General features: G+C 37.3%; 2 protein-coding genes across 5 annotated transcripts in view; one reads left to right on the top strand and one right to left on the bottom strand.

Moving 5' to 3' along the window:
* Nucleotides 1–19,363, bottom strand: part of Tenm4 (teneurin transmembrane protein 4) — a 2,974,939-nt gene that overhangs the window by 2,724,131 nt on the left and 231,445 nt on the right. The gene's annotated exons all lie outside the window — the stretch shown is intronic.
* On the top strand, nucleotides 8,376–8,858 carry Rpl21l5 (ribosomal protein L21 like 5). Its single transcript, XM_039101067.1, has one exon. The coding sequence runs from the start codon at nucleotides 8,376–8,378 to the stop codon at nucleotides 8,856–8,858; it is 483 nt and encodes a 160-aa protein (XP_038956995.1).

The following is a 19,363-nucleotide window of genomic DNA, read 5'->3' as shown; positions in this document are numbered from 1 at the left end:
CAGTTTACATTCACAAAGGAGAAACTCTAAAAAATCAAAAATAATTACCGTAAGTCATCATGCAACTTTGAAAACTTCACTAAGCAAAAAGATTGTGTTTAAAGAAACATGTTAATTTTTATCTAAATGTAAGATCAATTATTGCTGAAGCGTCCTTTTAATGCTAAAGGAACAAAATCACATTGAAACACAACTAAGTAGACTTTAAATAGTGTTCTTACTTCATTCAAGGGAAAGACATTATTTGATATAAATTATTAGAAGCAAAAGTATACAAGAAAGAAAGAAGAAATGGTGATATGAGAAATCCCTGTATCAGGAGCTGTAGGGCTGCCCTCCTGAAGTGTTCTGAGTCTCATAAAGTTTGTTTGTAAACAGTTAAGTTCTGAGATAGAGAGTTCCTTAGAGCAATACAATCTCCCTATTTATTCCTATGTGTAATGCTGAATGGAATTTGAATTGGTATCGCGGTTCTAGACATTTAGTTTGCCCCATAATTCAAAGTGTATATTTAGGATGAAAAACTGGGTGGTTAGCTGGTTCAACAGGTAAAGGTGTTTGTGGCAAAACCTAGCAACCTGAGTTTAATCCTCAGAACATGCATGGTGGGAGGACAAAAGTGACTCCTACCAGTCTTATTCTTATCTCCATACATGTGCCGTGGAAGCTCTGCTTCAAAAGAGGTGGCCCTGACACCCACAGACACACGAATACACACACACACACACACACACACACACACACACACACACAAATACATGTTTAAAATGTGATTAACTATAAAGAATTTTGTGAGAGCAGTGGAAAACTTGGACATATAAAAAAAGTATGTGACATTTCCTAATATTCATCAAGATTTTAATTTTTACAAGTGGTCATATTCTCAGTAACTTAAGTGACTTTTGCCATCTGCTTGAGCAGAAAGAGTTTCAACTCCTGGGGAAAATGACAGGGCATTCCATAGATAAGGCCATGGAACAATATATGTATTGAATGTTTATATTATCAACCTACCACTCATCAGAGATCTATTAATATTCTAAGAATAAAAACATTAGATGTCATTGCCTCCTAACAATCATTGCAAATCAAGGAGCTTAAATAAGGCCATTAGTTACTGGGATGCACAGTTAATCTGTTTCTATCATTATTATATTTATGCTGACATATTTTCCTACAGCAAACCTTCCCAGCCTTCCTGTGTTGACATTTGCTCTGGAGCCACAACAACATCAACTGCAGCAAATGTCACTTTGATATTATTTAGCTCATAGGCAGCCTCAGACAGTTACCTAGTAATTTTAGTCAGAGTCTACTAATGCCATTGTCAATATCAGAGTATGTTTCTTTTACCATTGTAAAAATGAACAGATTGGATGAGGTTCAGTAGCATTAGGAAGCTTTCTAAAGTCACTGTCCTTGGAACAAATCTTCTCTTTCTATCAATATTAAGCCTCAATCAACTCAATGCAGACCCTGAACCTATGGAATTTGTATCAAATGAAAAGATCTGTTAGAAACATATCATCATTTCACTTTTTCTGAAAACAACCCTATGATTTTATAAATAAAGATCCACTGAAATCCATACATTTCTAAGGAGTCCCTAAAAAGACTTGATCATTCTACAGGTTTTAGTGATCATATCAGCCTCCACTTAGAGAATCCCTCCACTATTCAAAGACCATTTCACATCCCACGTATGTTGGAGTGATAAACATAACAAACATCACTAAGACTCCTACATCATTCATTCAGCAGATACTGACTGAAAATTCTCATGTTCCATTAGAAAGCATGGACCTAGAGCATTGGCACTTGTAGTGGTTTGAATAAGAATGCCTCCTATTAGATCATAGATTGGAATCTTAGTAATCAAACAGTGGTTCCACATGACAGGGATCAGGAGGGGTCACCTTGTTTGATAAAGTGTCACTGGGAATGGACTTCTAAGTCATCAGTTGTTCTCTCTCTCTCTCCCCCTCTCCCTCTTTCTCTCTTTCTCTTTCTCCCCCTGCAGCCTGCAGATCCAGATGTAGAACTCTCAACCAGTTCTTCAGCATCATTTATCCCTGTCATAATAATCAGCTGAAGTTGTAAGCAAGCCTCAGTCAAATGGTCTGTTTTTCAAGAGTTGCAGTGTTCATAGTGTCTCTTCATAGCAATAGAATGCTGACTAAGATAGCATCATTCAGAGAATTAAAAGAAATGCCAGCAATTGAGATAATCTGAAGACTTAGAAATTGGGAGTTCTAGCCCAGCTGCTTAAGTGTTTATGATAGATTTCAAAGAGTGCTTAATATAGGAAGTTTCTTCTGTTTATTAAATTCATAGTAATTCTAATAAATTCCTCATGTATATACTTTTAAGCTTAGCCTCCAAAAAGGTGATATAATATTTTAATGTTACATGGTATGTTTTGATAAATCAGAAAAGGAATATCTAGTCAATTCTGACCGTATAATTTGTGGTTCTAAAACTCCATTCTAAGTATCTTTTTATTAACCTAATATAAAGTCATTTTTCTTGTTTTTATTCATAAATTCTGTATTCATTTCATGTATGAGTCTTTTGACTTCATGAAATATGTACACCACATGCATGACTAGGCATTTCAGAGGTTGGAAGAGGGCAGTGAATTGTAGATAGTGGTAGGGCACCATGTGGGTACTAGGAACCTGGGTCCTTAGCAAGAGCAACAATTGCTTTTAATCACTGAACTATCTCACCAGACTTGAATGTAAATTTTCAAATGCAGTGTACAAACACTCTAAGTAAGAAATCACATAGCAATAAATCATGTACCTAGCGTGTAAAAGTATCCTTAGCCTTCTTATTATATGTTCTTAATTTAGTATATTTTTAGATTATTGCATGAATGTCGTTTCTGTGAACATAAACACCTACAAAATAGATTTGCACCCATGACACTTGATATTTCCTAATTATCTTCATTTTAATTTCTGTGCGCTGTGTTTTCTATTTATAGTTAGTTTATATAAAACAACAGCTGTCCTAGAAAAATGATGGCTGGGAAATAAGCAGGACATAAACTCAGCAACTACAGTGTTTCCTGAAGAAATAAATGTGTTTAACTGAAAGAGAGACTGAATGCTGAATAGAAAAACAGCCATGAACATGTTTCTCTTTCAAAGGAACTGGATTTTAGAATTAATTAGATGATTTTTGTATATCTGCGGTTTTATTGCTTTTAAGCTGCCAGGATTCTATGCTTCCTACACCATACATATAATATTCTAATACCTTAAAGCAGAGCAAAATTTCTGAACTCAAGAAACACTAAGATATAGTTTTATAATAAAATAGCATAAATAATAATTAATTCTAATTTTATTTTACTTGAAATTTGACTCTTATATTTCACTGGATTTAAAATTGGCTTAAGATGCTTACATGAGAGCGAGAGATGAGTGGAGGTATAGGACACTGGTTTACACTATTGTGAGCCTAGGTTCAATGCCTAGATTGACTAAAATAAAATAAAGGATTATAAAATCTATGCCTTTTCATTTTTAAAAAATGGCATCTATACTGGGTCTCCTTTGGAGTATATTGTGATTATGCACTTACTTGACCAGTGAAACAATGTATGCTGAACTCTGAATAAAAACATTGGTATTTCATTATTAATTTCAGCCATAAATTATTTTAAACCCAGAACTAAAATAATCTTCTATAATGTAAACTATATAAAACTAGGTTTATAGATGTTTGCAATGCAAAGAAAGTTTAGTTCAGCCTTCTAAATATTTATTTGAATTGTTAAAGGTATTTTACATTCTATTTCCTTCAGTATGTTGCTGGCAATTATTTGAAGAACTAAAGAATATGCATATTTTCTTATTATATATTATAAGATATATTAAATGCATTTATAATACATAACATTTATGTTCTTATGTAATACATGCATTATATACATCATCTGTAAGTATATATGTTCATATTAAAATTGTATGTATTTGATTCTCTAGAGAAACAGAGACAATAGATAAATGCGTGTGTGTGTGTGTGTGTGTGTGTGTGTGTACATGTACATGTGTTCTGGTATGCAGAGATGCTTATAATCTGTGATCTAGTTAGTTCAGCAATGGTCTTCTGCCAACATTAATCCCAAGAATCCAACACTTGTTCAGCCCATAAGACTGGATTTTCAGTATGCTGGCTTTCAGTATATGGTCGAATCCAAAAGGAGTGTGCTTTAATGGCAGTGAAAGAATAAACTTGCCAGTGAGAGTGAGGGCAAATAGGCAAAGAGCAGATGCTTAATTTGTCCACATATTTTATATTGACTGCCACCAGAAGGTGTTCCCAGTTCAAATGATTTAATTATTATAATCCCGCATATGTGTACCTCATCAGTGTATTCCAGATGTAGTGAAGTTGACATGGAAAAATAACTATCCTAGTGAGTATGTTTCATAACAAAAACCATTCCAGTGTACATTGTCCTACTTATATTGGAAAATAACCTCCAAGTATTCCAAAATCACAATCCATTCAACAAAGTATTTAACATTTACATAGTTTGATCGTTCATTGGCTGAAAGAATACTGCAGTCAGCAATTTTTATGTGTTATTTTGAGTGACATTTTGTGATGCATCTCTACAGTAAAGAGTCCTAAAAAGTGGGCATGCTGGGATAAATGTGGAGTCGTCTTGAAAGTTTGAAAATAAATTCAATTTACTTTTGAGAGTTTTGAAACATGAACGAATTTCGGCTCTCCAATCAAAGTCTCAATTTTTTTATCAATACCCTTATCTAAAATTCTTTGAATAAAAAGATATCATTTTTAAGGAAAAAATTATGTGTGGCCTAGGCTGGCCTGGAACTCCTTATCCTCCTGCCTCTGCCTCCTTCAGCAAATGCTAAAGACACCGGATATAGATCTCTCCTGAGAGACACATCCAGAGCATGTCCAATACAGAGGTCAATGCCAGCAGCAAACCACCAAACTGAGAATAGGACCCCCTTGGGGGGAATTAGAGGAAGGATTGAAAGAGTTGAAGGAGCTTGCAACCCCATAAAAACAACAATGCCAACCAACCAGAGCTCCCAGGGACTAAACCACTACCGAACGACTATACATGGACTGACCCAGGGCTCCAACTGCATATGTAGCAGAGAATGGCCTTGTTGGGGCACCAGTGGAAGGGGAAGCCCTTGGTCCTGCCAAGGTTGGACCCCCAGTGCAGGGGAATATGGGGGTGCAATAAGGGGAATGTATAGGGGTATTACCCGTATGGGGGAGGGGGAGGGGAGGAGATGGGGGCTTATGGTCTGGAAACCAGGAAGGGGAATAACGTTTGAAATGTAAGGAAAGAAATATATCTAATAAAAATTTTTTTTAAATTATGATAATTGAAATACATGCAAGAAAAAATATCATTTTTCTACTTTCTCCACATTCTCAAACAAGCATACAAATAAGTAAAAATATTATGTGGGATTTGCAGGCATATCTTCAATCCTTAAACTTGAACCCTGTTTTAAGTTGGATTGTTTTATACATAGGCCCACCTTTCCAGGAGTGTTAATGAGGTAACCTTTATTCCAGTGATGATTCTGTGTACCTTGCTACATTTGCTTCTTCTTTATTTGCTAATATTTGTTAATACAAAGAAAAAATGAAAAGTGTCTCATTATTAATTTATGGGCAATATTTTATTTTAAATATGACTATTTGATGAATATTAAAATTTATTTTAACCTTGGAAATTTAAAAGAACTCATTGAAGAAAACAAGACAGGAAGAAAGAAGAAGTGAATGGGTGTAAGTTTTTGCATTTTCTAGATGGAATATTCATGCAATGAGCTAAGAAAGTTTATTGATTTTGAAAGGGTCATTTCTTATTGAAAAATTAAGTTTCCACTCAAAAAGAAAAACGAGAACATATAAATTTCAAAAGTAATAAATGGATACATAATTTTGTATGAGGCTTTACTTTTATAATTTAGAAAATACAATTCAGGCAATAAGATTGCTCAGAGTTCAAAGTTGCACTCTAACAAGCCTGATGACCTGAATTTGATTCCAGGAATCTACATGCAGAAACAATGACTGACTCCCCCCCCTTATTTATTAGCTATTTTTATTTACATATCAAATTTTATTCCCTTTCCTGGTTTCCCGTCCATAACCCCCTTATACCATGCCCCTCCCCCCTTTTTTATAAACTTGTTCCCCCTCCACAACCACCACCCTATCCCGCCGTCCCTCTTTAACATACTGCTACACTGCGGCGGGGGTCTGGCTTTGGCAGAATCAAGGGCTTCTCCTTCCATTGGTGCCCAACAGGGCCATCTTCTGTTTCATATGCAGCTGGAGTCATGGGTCTGTCCATGTGTATTCCTTGGGTAGTGCTTTAGTCCCTGGGAGCTCTGGTTTTTATTGTTGTTCTTATGGGGTTCAAGACCCTTCAGCTCCTTTAATCCTCTCTCTAACTCCTCCAAAAGGTACCCCGTTTTCAGTTCAGTCATTTGCTCTTAGCATGCACCTCTGTATTTGTCACGCCCTGGCTTAGCCTCTCAGGAGACAGCTATATCAGGCTACTGTCAGCATGCACTTCTTGGCTTCATCAATATTGTCTAATTTTGGTGGCTGTATGTATATGGCTGGATCCCTAGGTGGGGCAGGCCCTGAATGCCCATTCTTTAAGGCTCTGCTACAAACTCTGTCTCCATATTCCTTCCTATGAAGATTTTTGTTGCCCCTTTTAAGGAAGACTGAAGCATCTGCTCAGTAGTACTTCTCTGGTGGAACTTTTGGGGTCACTTAAGTATATATCATATCATTTACAAATAGCAATATTTTGACTTCTTCCTTTCCAATTTGTATCCCTTTGACCTTCTTTTGTTGTCTGATTGCTCTGACTAAGACTTCGGTTACTATATTGAATAAGTAGGGAGAGAGTGGGCAGCATGGCCTAGACCCCGATTTTAGTGGGATGGCTTTGAGTTTCTCCCCATTTAATTTGATGTTGGTTTGGTGTATATTGCTTTTATTATGTTTAGGTATGGACCTTGAATTCTGGATCTTTCTAAGATTTTTAACATGAAGGGGTATTGAATTTTGTCAAATGCTTTCTCAGCATCTAATGAGATTATCATGAGTTTGTTTACATAGTGGATTACATTGATGAATTTCCATAAATTGAACCATCCCTACATCCCTGGGATGAAGCCTACTTGATCATGATGGATGATTGTTTTGATGTGTTCTGGGATTTGGTTTTCAAGATTTTGTTGAGTATTTTTGAGTTGATATTCATAAGGGAAATTGGTCTGGAGAACTCTTTCTCTGTTGGGTCTTTGTGTGGTTTAGGTATAAACATAATTGTAGCTTCATAGAAAGGATTGGGTAGTGTTCTTTCGGTTTCTAATTTGTGAAATGGTTTGAACAGAATTGACATGAGGTCTTCTATGAAGAACTGATAGAATTCTGCACTAAAACCAGCTGTTTCTGGGCTTATTTTTGGATGGGAGACTTTTAATAAATGCTTCTAATTCTTTAGGAGTTTGGGACTCTTTAGATGGTTTATCTGATCCTGATTTACTTTAGTACCCTGTATTTGTCTAGAAAATTGTCTATTTCTTCCAGATTTTCCAGTTTTGTTGAATATAGGCTTTTGTAGTGTGATCTGATTTTTTTTTTAATTTTCTCAGATTCTGTTGAAATGACTGTTTTCACTTCTGATTTTGTTAATTTGGATACATGCTCTGTGCCTGCTGGATAGTCTGGTTAATGGTTTATTTCTCTTCATAATTTTCTCAAAGAACCAGCTCCTGGTTTTGTTGATTTTTTGCATAGTACTTGATGAATTTCATTCCTGAGTTCAATTATTTCCTGCCTTCTACTCCTCTTTGATGTATTGCTCTTTTTTGTTGTTCTAGAGCTTTCAGGTGTGTTGTCAAGCTGCTAATGTATGCTGTCTGTTTCTTTATGGAGGCACTCAGAGCTATGAGTTTTCCTCTTAGCACTGCTTTCACTGTGTCACATAAGTTTGGGTATGTTGTGCCTTTGTTTTCATTAAATTCTAAAATGTCTTCAATTTCTTTCTTTATTTCTCCATTGATCAAATTATCATTGAGTAGAGTGTTGGTCAACTTCCATGTATATGTGGGCATTCTTTCATTTTTATTGGTATTGACAACCCGCCTTAGTTACGGGTGATCTGAAAGGATGCATGGGATTATTTCAATCTTCTTGTACCTGGTGAGGACTGTTTTGTGATCGATTACATGGTCAATTTTGGAGAAGGTACCATGACGTGCTGAGAAGGAGGTATATTCTTTAGTTTTAAGATGAAATGCTCATCCGCTGGGGCAGCCATCTTCCAGTAACTCGCCAAAATGACAAACACAAAAGGAAAGAGGAGAGGTACTCAGTATATGTTCTCTAGACCTTTTAGGAAACATGGAGTTGTTCCTTTGACCACATACATGCAAATCTACAAGAAGGGTGATATTGTAGACATCAAGGGAATGGGCACTGTTCAAAAAGGAATGTCCCATAAGTGTTACCATGGCAAAACCAGAAGAGTCTACAATGTCACCCAGCATGCCCTGGGCATCATTGTAAACAAGCAAGTTAAAGGCAAGATTATGGCCAAGAGGATCAATGTGCGGATTGAGCATATCAAGCACTCGAAGAGCAGAGATGGCTTCCTGAAGCAGGTGAAGGAGAACGATCAGAAGCCAAAGGAAGCCAAAGAGGAGGGCACCTGGGTTCAGCTGAAGCTCCAGCCTGAGCCACCCAGAGAAGCCCACTTTGTGAGGACTAAGGGAAAGGAGCCCGAGCTGCTGGAGTCCATTCCATACGGACTCATGGCCTAATGTACACAAAGGAAATAACGGACCTGGACTGAAAAAAAAAGATGAAATTCTCTATAAATATCTGTTAAATCCATTTGGTTCATAACTTCTGTCAGGTTCTCTATGTCTCTGTTTAGTTTCTTTTTCCATGATCTGTCCTTTGATGATAGTGTGGTGTGGAAATCTCCAATTATTATTGTATGAGGTGCACTGTGTGCTTTGAACTTCAATAAGGTTCCTTTTATGAATGTAAGTGCCCTTGCATTGGGAACATAGTCAGATTTGAGAGTTCATTTTGGCTGATTTTTCCTTTGATAAATGTAAAGTATCCTTCCTTATCTTTTTTGATAACTTTTGGTTGAAAATTGATTTAATTCAACATTAGAATGGCTACTCCAGCTTGTTTCTTTGGACCATTTGCTTGGAAAGTTGTTTTCCAGCCTTTAACTCTGAGATAGTGTCTGTCTTTGTCTCTGAGATGTGTTTCCTGTGTGCAGAAAGTGCCAAGTCCTCTTTGTGAATCCAGTCTGCTAGTCTATGTCTTTTCATTGGGGAATTGAGTCCATTGATGTTAGGAGATATTAAGGGACAGTGATTGTTGTTTCCTGTTATTTTTGTTGTTAGAGGTGGAATTATGTTTCTGTGGCTATCTTCATTTGTTTTCATTGCAAGGAGATTACTTTCTTGCTTTCTCTAGAGTGTAGTTTCCCTTCTTCTCTTGGAGTTTTCGATCTATTATCCTTTGTAGAACTGAATTTGTGGCAAAATACTGTATAAATTTGGTTTTGACACGTAGTACCTTGGTTTGTCCATCTATATTAATTAAGAGTTTTGCTAAATATAGTAGCCTGTGCTGACATTTATACTCTCTTAGGGTCTGTATGACATCTGTCCAGGATCATCTGGCTTTCATAATCTCTGATGAGAAGTCTGGTGTAATTCTGATAGGTCTGCCTTTATATGTTACTTCACCTTTTCCCCTTACTGCTTTTAATATTTTTATCTTCGTTTTGTACGTTTGTGTTTTGACTATTATGTGATGGGAGGTATTTCTTTTTCTGGTCCAATCTATTTGGAGTTCTGTAGCCTTCTTGTATGTTTATGGGCATCTCTTTCTTAAGGTTAGGGATGTTTTTTTTTCTATAATTTTGTTGAATATATTTACTGGCCCTTTAATTTGGGAGCCTTTGCTCCCTTCTATACCTATCATCCTTAGGTTTGATCTTCTCATTGAATCATAGATTTCCTGGATGTTTTCAGTTAGGAGTATTTTGTGTTTGTTTCACATTTTCTTTGTTGGTTGTTTCAACGTTTTCTATGGTTATCTTCTGCATCTGAGATTTCTCTCTTCTATCTCTTGTATTCTGTTGGTGATGCTTGTGTTTATGTCTCCTGATCTCTTCCTAAGTTTTCTATCTTCAGAGTTGTCTCCTTTTGTGATTTCTTTATTGGTTCTAGTTCCCTTTTTAAATCCTGGATAATTTTGTTTAATTTCTTCACTTGTTTCAATGTGTTTTCCTGTAATTCTTTAAGAGGATTTTGTGTTTCTTCTTTATGTGCTTCTACCTGTTCACCTGTATTTCTTTAAGGAAGTTATTTATGTACTTCTTAAAGTCTTCTATCATCATCATCATGCTTTTCAATCCAAATCTTGTTTTTTCCATGTGTTTGGTTATCCAGTATTTGTTTCAGTGAGAAAACTTGGCTCTGGTGATGCCAAGTTGTCTTGGTTTTTGTCACTCATGTTCTTTTGATTGCTTCTCGCCATCATGTTGTCTCTGTTGTTAGCTTGACAGTGGCTTGATTGTCATGTAGGCCTGTAGACCTGTTTTCTTTCAGCTGGATCTGGAAACAGAGAGCAAGTCCTGGGTTTGTGTGTCTTGATGCCTCCAGGCGAGTCACTTAGGAGCAGCAGGGCCTTATGTCTGCTGTCACATGTCTTCACTCCTGGCTACTGGCTCTCAGCTCTGGGATCAGACAGAAACTGGAAGGGTCCTGCCCCTGACTGTTTCTAGCTTCCTGTATCCAGAGGACACTAGGCGGGTTCCTCTTGGAACAGGAATGTGAGCAGAAGAGGAGGTCTCCCCTGAGCTCTCATGATTGTCTGCACTTCTGAGAGTCCGGCTCTCTCCACAGTTTGGGTACAGAGAGCTATGGGAACAGTTCAGTTAAGTTCAGTGCGCAAGCAGAAACTGGAAGCAATAACTGACTTCTAAAAGTGGTCCCTTGACCTCCACACTCGTGTGTGCACACACATATAAATGCATGAATAAATAATCATTTAAAATAGTTTTAAAAATAATTATTTTTTTCCAACTTAAGATCTCTTTTCTGGGTTTTATAGACACCTTGTTATCCCCTGAAGTGTAATGTTTACATTCTTTCCAGTTCTCAGCTCAAGGAAGTCATTTAATGTGTCAGAACTTAGAGAATTGTATTGACAGTCTGTTCCTAAACTAAATTACTCAACAGCACCAGCCCTAATTAATTAAGCACTGCACTATGACACATGTTCTGAATGATCCTCCATGAGAAATGTTGCCCTCCTATTTCTTCTCAATTAGTAGTTTCTGTCCTTTCTAGACTACAACCAGTAAGCCTACAACTACTCATAATAACTGGCATATTTATAAAATTACTGCTGTTTTCAAAAGTCTCTCATATTTACTTGCTCAGTTCAGGCCCATATTCAATGACTCCCCAGTCAATAAGCACAATATCATCACCACTTTTCAGATTAGTAGCATAGACTTCAAAACAATTCATCTGTTTGACAAAACAGACCTGTGTTTTAGACACAAGTTTGTGTTTTAGTTGATACCCAACACATGAACAGCATAAAAGTTACAAAGCCTCAGTGATTTGTCTAATGGCTCCCAGAAATAGTCAGAATAGGACATCAGACCCATCCTAGATGTCAGGCCTATTGTTACAATCAAGCAATTAACACCTAGCTCTCGAAAACACTGTCAATCAAAGGCATACTTTACAAATTATATCTTAATTATATCAAGACCTATTATAAATTCTCTAGTCCTTATGACCATTTAACATACATATACAAAGTTTTATGAAGCAAGAGGAAGCAGAGGGAAGAAGACACTTCTCAGTAGTTCTGGTTCTAACTTATACTAGTGAGAAGATTCACCAAGTTGAATCATTTAATATATATAAATTTAAAAATGTGACCAGCACTGTTTTCATAGAATTTTGGAGCATTTCCAAACTAGCCAATTATATGGACCTACTCAAGTCTACTGATAGACGCAGAAGGAATATATATTTCTCTGGAGACTGCTTTCCCAGCTATTCCTCAAACATATAGATGTGATGACCTTCCTAGATTCCGTAGTCCCATTCTCTTTACTTTAATTGGAAGAGGTGCATTGGAGATTTTAGATACCCTAGACTTCCAGAGGCCTACAGCTCTGGCCAGTAGGTTTGCAAAATTTTGCAGTTGATATCAGCCATGGCATAAAAAAACAATGATTCCTTATTGGTTATGGAGGATTCACAAAAAGGGTCCTATCATGACTGTCCTCAAAAAGAACCAACAAGCAGCTGAAAGAGTCAGATATTTACACTCAGCCAATGGACAAATGATTCTCATCCCTGTGGTTGAATTAAGGAAAAGCTGAAAGAAGCTGAGGAGGAGGGAGACCCTGTAGGAAGACCAGCAGTCTTAACTAACCTGGACTTCCAAGATCTCTCAGACATCAGGCCACCAACCGGGCAGCATACACTAGCTCATATGAGGCCCCTAACACATATACAGCAAAAGATTGCTGGGTCTGGGTTCAGTCAGAGAAGATGCACCTAACCCTCAAGATACTGTAGGCCTTGGGGAGTAGGGAGGTTTGGTGGGGTGGAAGGGTCGGGGGTGGAGACACCTATTTGAAGACAGGGTGGGAGGGGAAGGAAGAGGAGGTATGGGATGTGGAACAGTCAGAGGGTGGACCAGGAAGGGGATAAAAATCTGGATTGTAAAAGAGATTAAATAAACTTTTTAAAAAATTGCTAAATTTTCAGGTGTATGAACAATCACATATACTCATATATCATACACATTTACATGTACATTTACATATGCATTGCAAACACATGCATAGGCATAAGTATACATATATGCATTTACATTACATAGATACATGTTTTATATACAGTTTATACATATATATGTATATATATATATATATATATATGGGGAAGAGACAGAGAAAGAGAAAGAGGGGAGGGAGGGAGGGAGAAGGGAACACAATGCTTTAAGTAAATGCAAAACAAAATGAAACAAAGCAAATAAAATGACTTTAAGAAAGACATAAAGAACTCCCTTAGAATAATGCAGGAAAGCACAAGCAAACAAGTAGAAGCCCTTTGAGAGGAAACACAAAAATCATTGAGAATACAGGAAAACACAACCAAACACCTGAAGGAATTGAGAATGGAAATAGAAACAATAAAGAAAGCACAAAGGGAGATAACCCTGGATATAGAAAACCTAAGGAAGAGACAAGGAGCCTTAGATACAAGCATCACCAACAGAATACAAGAGATACAAGAGAGAATCTCAGGGGCAGAAGATACCATAGAAAACATCAACACAACCATCAAAGATAATGTAAAATGCAAAATGCTCCTAGCCCAAAACATACAGGAAATCCAGGACACAATGAGAAGATCAAACCTAAGGATAATAGGTATAGAAGAAAGTGAAGACTCCCAACTGAAGGGGCCAGTAAATATATTCAACAAAATTATAGAAGAAAACTTCCCTAACCTTAAGAAAGAGATGCCCATAAACATACAAGAAGTCTACAGAACTTCAAATAGATTGGACCAGAAAAGAAATTTCATTCTGTCATATATTAGCCAAAACACAATATACACAAAACAAAGAAAGAATATTAAAAGCAGTAAGAGAAAAAGTTCAAGTAACATATAAAGGCAGACCTATAAGAATTATACCAGACTTCTCACCAGAGACTATGAAAGCCAGAAGACCCTGGAGAGATGTCATACAGACCCTAAGAGAACACAAATGCTAGCCCAAGTTACTGTATCCAGCAAAACTTTAAATTAACATAGATGGAGAAACAAAGATATTCCATGACAAAACCAAATTTAGGCAATATCCTTCTACAAATCCAGCCCTACAAAGGATAATAGATGGAAAACTCAAACACAAGGAGAGAAACTATACTGTATAGAAAGCAAGAAAATAATTTCCTTGCAACGAAACCAAAAAAGAGACAAACATATTAGACGTCTAACAATGAAAATAACAGAAAGCGACAATCACTATTCCTTAATATCTCTCAACATCAATGGACTCAATTCCCCAATAAAAGGACATAGACTAACAGACTGGATATGTAAAGAGGACCCAGCATTTTGCTGCATGCAGGAAACACACCACGGAGATAAAGACAGACACTACCTCAGAGTAAATGGTTGGAAAACAATTTTCCAAGCAAATGGCCCAAAGAGACAAGCTGGAGTTGCCATTCTAATATCAAATAAAATTGACTTTCAACCAAGAGTCATTAAGAAATATAAGGAAGGGCAGTTCATATTCATCAAAGGAAAAAATCCACCACAATGTGTAGAGAGCTGCGACTTGCTGCGCCTCAAAGATGGCGCTGGTTTCCGCCTTCCACCCTCCCAACGGTGAGCACTCCTTGCAGTAAACAAGTCCTTATTTGTCTATGTCTGCCTGGCCTGCTAGCTTCCGCATAGTGACAGCCTATCTACATGACCCACGTGGCTTGCTAGGACTGGCCAGTGCTAGCTATTTAAGTGTGGTGCAGGGCGTTCCCCAGGGAGAGAGAGACAGAAGACATAGAGGTCAGAAGATTGTATCAAGGTTCCTGAGTAAAACTGCTTGAAGAAGATCTCCTGTGGTCATGTCTTCCTTCCTGGTCGAGGTTGGGCGCACAACAATGAACTCTCAATCCTAAATATCTATGCTGCAAATGCAAGGGAAGCTACATTCATAAAAGAAACCTTACTAATGCTCAAAGCACACATTGTACCTCACACAATAATAGTAGGAGATTTCAACACCCCACTCTCATCACTGGACAGATCATGGAAACACAGAGTAAATAGAGACATAGAGAAACTAACAGAAGTTATGGACTAATTTGGATTTAACAGATATTTATAGAACATTCCATCCTAAAACGAAAGCATATACCTTCTTCTCAGCACCTCATGGAACCTTCTCCAAAATTGACCATATAATTGATCACAAAACAGGCCTGAACAGATACAGGAAGATAGAAATAATCCCATCCATCCCATCAGATCACCATGCACTAAGACTGGTTGGTCTTCAATAACAACAATAATGACAGAAAGCCCATATATAAATGTAAGTTCAATAATGCTGTACTCGATGACAACTTGGTCAAGGAAGAAATGAAGAAATTAAAGACTTCTTAGAATTTAATGAAAATGAAGATACAACATTCCCTAACTTATGGGACACAATGAAAGCAGTACTAAGAGGAAAACTCATAGCTCTGAGTGCCTGCAAAAAAGAACAGGAGAGAGCATATGTCAGCAGCTTAACAGCACACCTTAAAACTCTAGAATAAAAAGAAATATGTTGGGAGCGATGCTGTTGAAGCCCTCCATTATTGATGTTATTATTATGGTTAGAATTAGGTATGACTAAGTTCATAGAAAATCCGCAGCCAGCTGCAGAAAACTAATACAAATCTGGTGGTCAAAATGAATAATAATATGATACATCAAGATACCCAATGTGATGATCTGTAACCTTTCTGAAAAACCAACATCCTGCTGACTAATAGATATGAAAAACCTGTGACCTTTCTGACATCCTGTCAACATCAGCCTATTCCCTGACCACACGAATATTGTGTCTTTGGCCTGCGTAAAATTTCTTACTTCCCCCTCCCTCTGTTACCCCTGTTATGGTATAAATTCAGCCTTGGAGAAAAATAAAATTGTCGCCTTGATCAGACTCTTGACCTGGCGTCCTTCCTCATGTCTCTTGTCCCCCATTCTCTTCCAGGGACTCAGCACCCGTCGTTGACAGAAATAAATAAATCAAAGAGGGGTAGAAGGCAGAAAATAATCAAACTCAGCTGAAATCAACCAAGTAGAAACGAAAAGTACTATACAAAGAATCAAGAAAACCAGGAGCTACTTATTTGAGAAAATCAACAAGATAGATAAACTCCTAGCCAGATTAACCAGAGGTCACAGAGAGTTTATCAAAATTAAGAAAATCAGAAATGAAAAGGGAGATATAATAACAGAATCTGAAGAAATTAAAAAAATCATCAAATCCTACTACAAAAGCCTATATTCAATAAAACTGGAAAATCTGGAGGAAATGGACAATTTTCCAGACTGATATTGGGTACCAAAGTTAAATCAGGAACAAATAAATCTTCTAAACAACCCCGTAACTCCTAAAGAAATAGAAGCAGTCATTAAAAGTCTCGCAACCAAAGAGAGCTCAGATCCAGATGGGTTCAGTGCAGAATTCTATCAGACCTTCATAGAAGACCTCATACCAATACTGTCCAAACTATTTCACAAAATTGAAACAGATGTAGCACTACCAAATTTCTTCTATGAAACCACAATTACTCTTATACCTAAACCACACCAAGACCCAAGAAAGAAAGACAACTTCAGACCAATTTCCCTTATGAACATTGACGCAAAAATACTCAATAAAATTCTTGCAAACTGAATGCAAGAAAACATCAAAACGATCATCCATCATGATCAAGTAGGCTTCATCCCAGGTATGCAGGGGAGGTTTAATATACAGAAAACCATCAACATAATCCAATATATAAACAAACTGAAAGATAAAAACCACATGATCATTTCATTAGATGTTGATAAAGCATTTGACAAAATTGAACACCCCTTCATGATAAAAGTCCTGAAAAGATCAGGAATTCAAGGCCCATATCTAAACATAGTAAAAGCAATATACAGCAAACCTGTAACTAACTAAATGGAGAGAAACTTGAAGCAATCCCAGGAAAATCAGGGACTAGACAAGGCTGCCCACTCTCTACCTACTTATTCAATATAGTTCTCGAAGTCCTAGCCAGAGCAATCATACAGTGAAAGGAGGTCAAAGGGATACAAATTGGAAGGGAAGAAATCAAAATATAAGTATTTGCAGATGGTATGATGGTGTACTTAAGTGACTCAAAAAGTTCCACCAGAGAACTACTTAATCTGATAAACAACTTCAGCAAAGTGTCAGGGTATAAAATTAACTCAAACAAATCAGTAGCCTTCCTCTACTCAAAGGATAAACAGGTTGAGAAAGAAATTAAGGAAATGACACCCTTCACAATAATCCCAAATAACATAAAATATTGTGGTATGACTTTAACCAAGCAAGTGAAAGATCTGTATGACAAGAACTTCAAATCTCTGAAGAAAGAAATTGAGGAAGATCTCAGAAGATGGATCTTCCATGCTCATGGGATTGGCGGGATTAATATAGTAAAGATGGCCATTTTGCCTAAAGCAACCTACAGATTCAATGCAATCCCCAGCAAAATTCCTACTCAATTCTTTATAGAGATAGAAAGAGCAATTTGCAAATTCAACTGTAATAACAAAAAACCCAGGATAGGGAAAACTATATTCAACATTAAAAGAACTTCTGGGGGAATCACCATTCCTGACTTCAAGCACTATTACAGAGCAATGGTCATAAAAGCTGTATGGTATTGTTACAGAGACAGGCAGGTAGATCAGAGGAACAGAATTCAAGACCCAGAAATGAACCCACACACCTGTAGCCACTTGATCTTTGACAAAGGATCTAAAACCATTCAATGGAAGAAAGATCACATTTTCAACAAATGGTGCTGGTTCAACTGGAAGTCAACGTGTAGAAGAATGCAAATCGATCCATTCTTTTCACCAAGTACAAAGCTTAAGTCCAAGTGGATCAAGGACCTCCAAATCAAACCAGATACACTCAAACCAATGGAAGAAGAAGTAGGGAAGCATCTCAAACACATGGACACTGGGGAAAATTTCCTGAACAAAACACCAATAGCTCATGCTCTAAGATCAAGAATCTACAGATGGGATCTCATAAAACTGAAAAGCTTTTGTAAAGCAAAAGCTACTGTCATTTGGATAAAACAGCAACCAGCAGATTGGGAAAAGATCTTTACTAATCCTACAACTGATAGAGGTCTAATATCTAAAATATAAAAGAACTCAAGAAGTTAGACTCCAGAGAGCCAAATCACCCAATTCAAAAATGGGGTACAGAGCTAGACAAAACATTCTCATCTGAGGATTATCAAATGGCCATAAAGCACCTAAAGAAATGTTCAACATCCTTTGTCATTAAGGAATGGCAAATCAAAACAACCCTGAGATTCCACTTCACACCAGTCAGTATAGCTAAAAAACTCAGGTGACAGCAGATGCTGGTGAGGATGTGGAGAAAGAGGAACACTCCTCCATTGTTGGTGGGATTGCAGACTGGTACAACCACTCTGGAAATCAGTCTGGAGATTCCGCAGAAAATTGAACATTACACTACCTGAGAACCCAGCTATACCTCTCTTGGGCATATATACCCAAAAGATGCTCCAACATACAGCAAAGACACATGTTCCACTATGTTCATAGCAGCCTTATTTATAATAGCCAGAAGCTGGAAAGAACCCAGATGCCCTTCAACAGAGGAATGGATTCAAAAAAGGTGAAACATCTACACAATGGAGTACTACTCATCTATCAAAAACAATGACTTCATGAAATTCATAGGCAAATGGAATGAACTAGAAAATATCATCCTGAGTGAGGTTACTCAATCACATAAAAACACACTTGGTATGCACTCATTGATAAGTGGATACTAACCAGAAAGCTCAAATTATCCAAGATGCAATCTACAGACCACAAGAAGCTCAAAAAGAAGGATGACCAAAATGCAGGATGCCCCCACTCCTACTAAAAGGGGGAAAATATTCATAGGAAGGGATATGGAAGCAAAGTTTAGAGCAGTGACTCAAGGAATGGCCATTCAGAGCCTGACCCACATGTGGCCCATATATATATGCCACCATATATATATGCCAGATATATATATATATATATATATATATATATATATATATATATATATGTATGTCCACCAAAACGAGATAAGATTGATGAAGCTAAAAAATGCATGTGGAAATGGACTGGATACAGATCTCTGCTGAGAGACACATCCAGAGCATGTCTGTTACAGAGGACAATGCTAGCATCAAACCACCGAACTGAGAATAGGACCCCCTTGGCGGGAATTAGAGGAAGTATTGAAAGAGTTGAAGGAGCTTGCAACCCCATAAAAATAACAATGCCAACCAACCAGAACGTCCAGGGACTAAACCACTACCGAAAGGCTATAAATGAACTGAACCAGGGCTCTAACTGCATATGTAGCAGAGAATGGCCTTGTTGGGGCACCAGTGGAAGATAAAGCCCTTGGTCTTTCCAAAGTTGGACCC

Source organism: Rattus norvegicus, chromosome 1, assembly GCF_036323735.1.
Source record: "Rattus norvegicus strain BN/NHsdMcwi chromosome 1, GRCr8, whole genome shotgun sequence".
NCBI classification, from domain to species: Eukaryota; Metazoa; Chordata; class Mammalia; order Rodentia; family Muridae; genus Rattus; species Rattus norvegicus.
The sequence above is the reverse complement of the archived record's forward strand: the minus strand, read 5'-3'. Positions and strand labels throughout refer to the sequence as shown.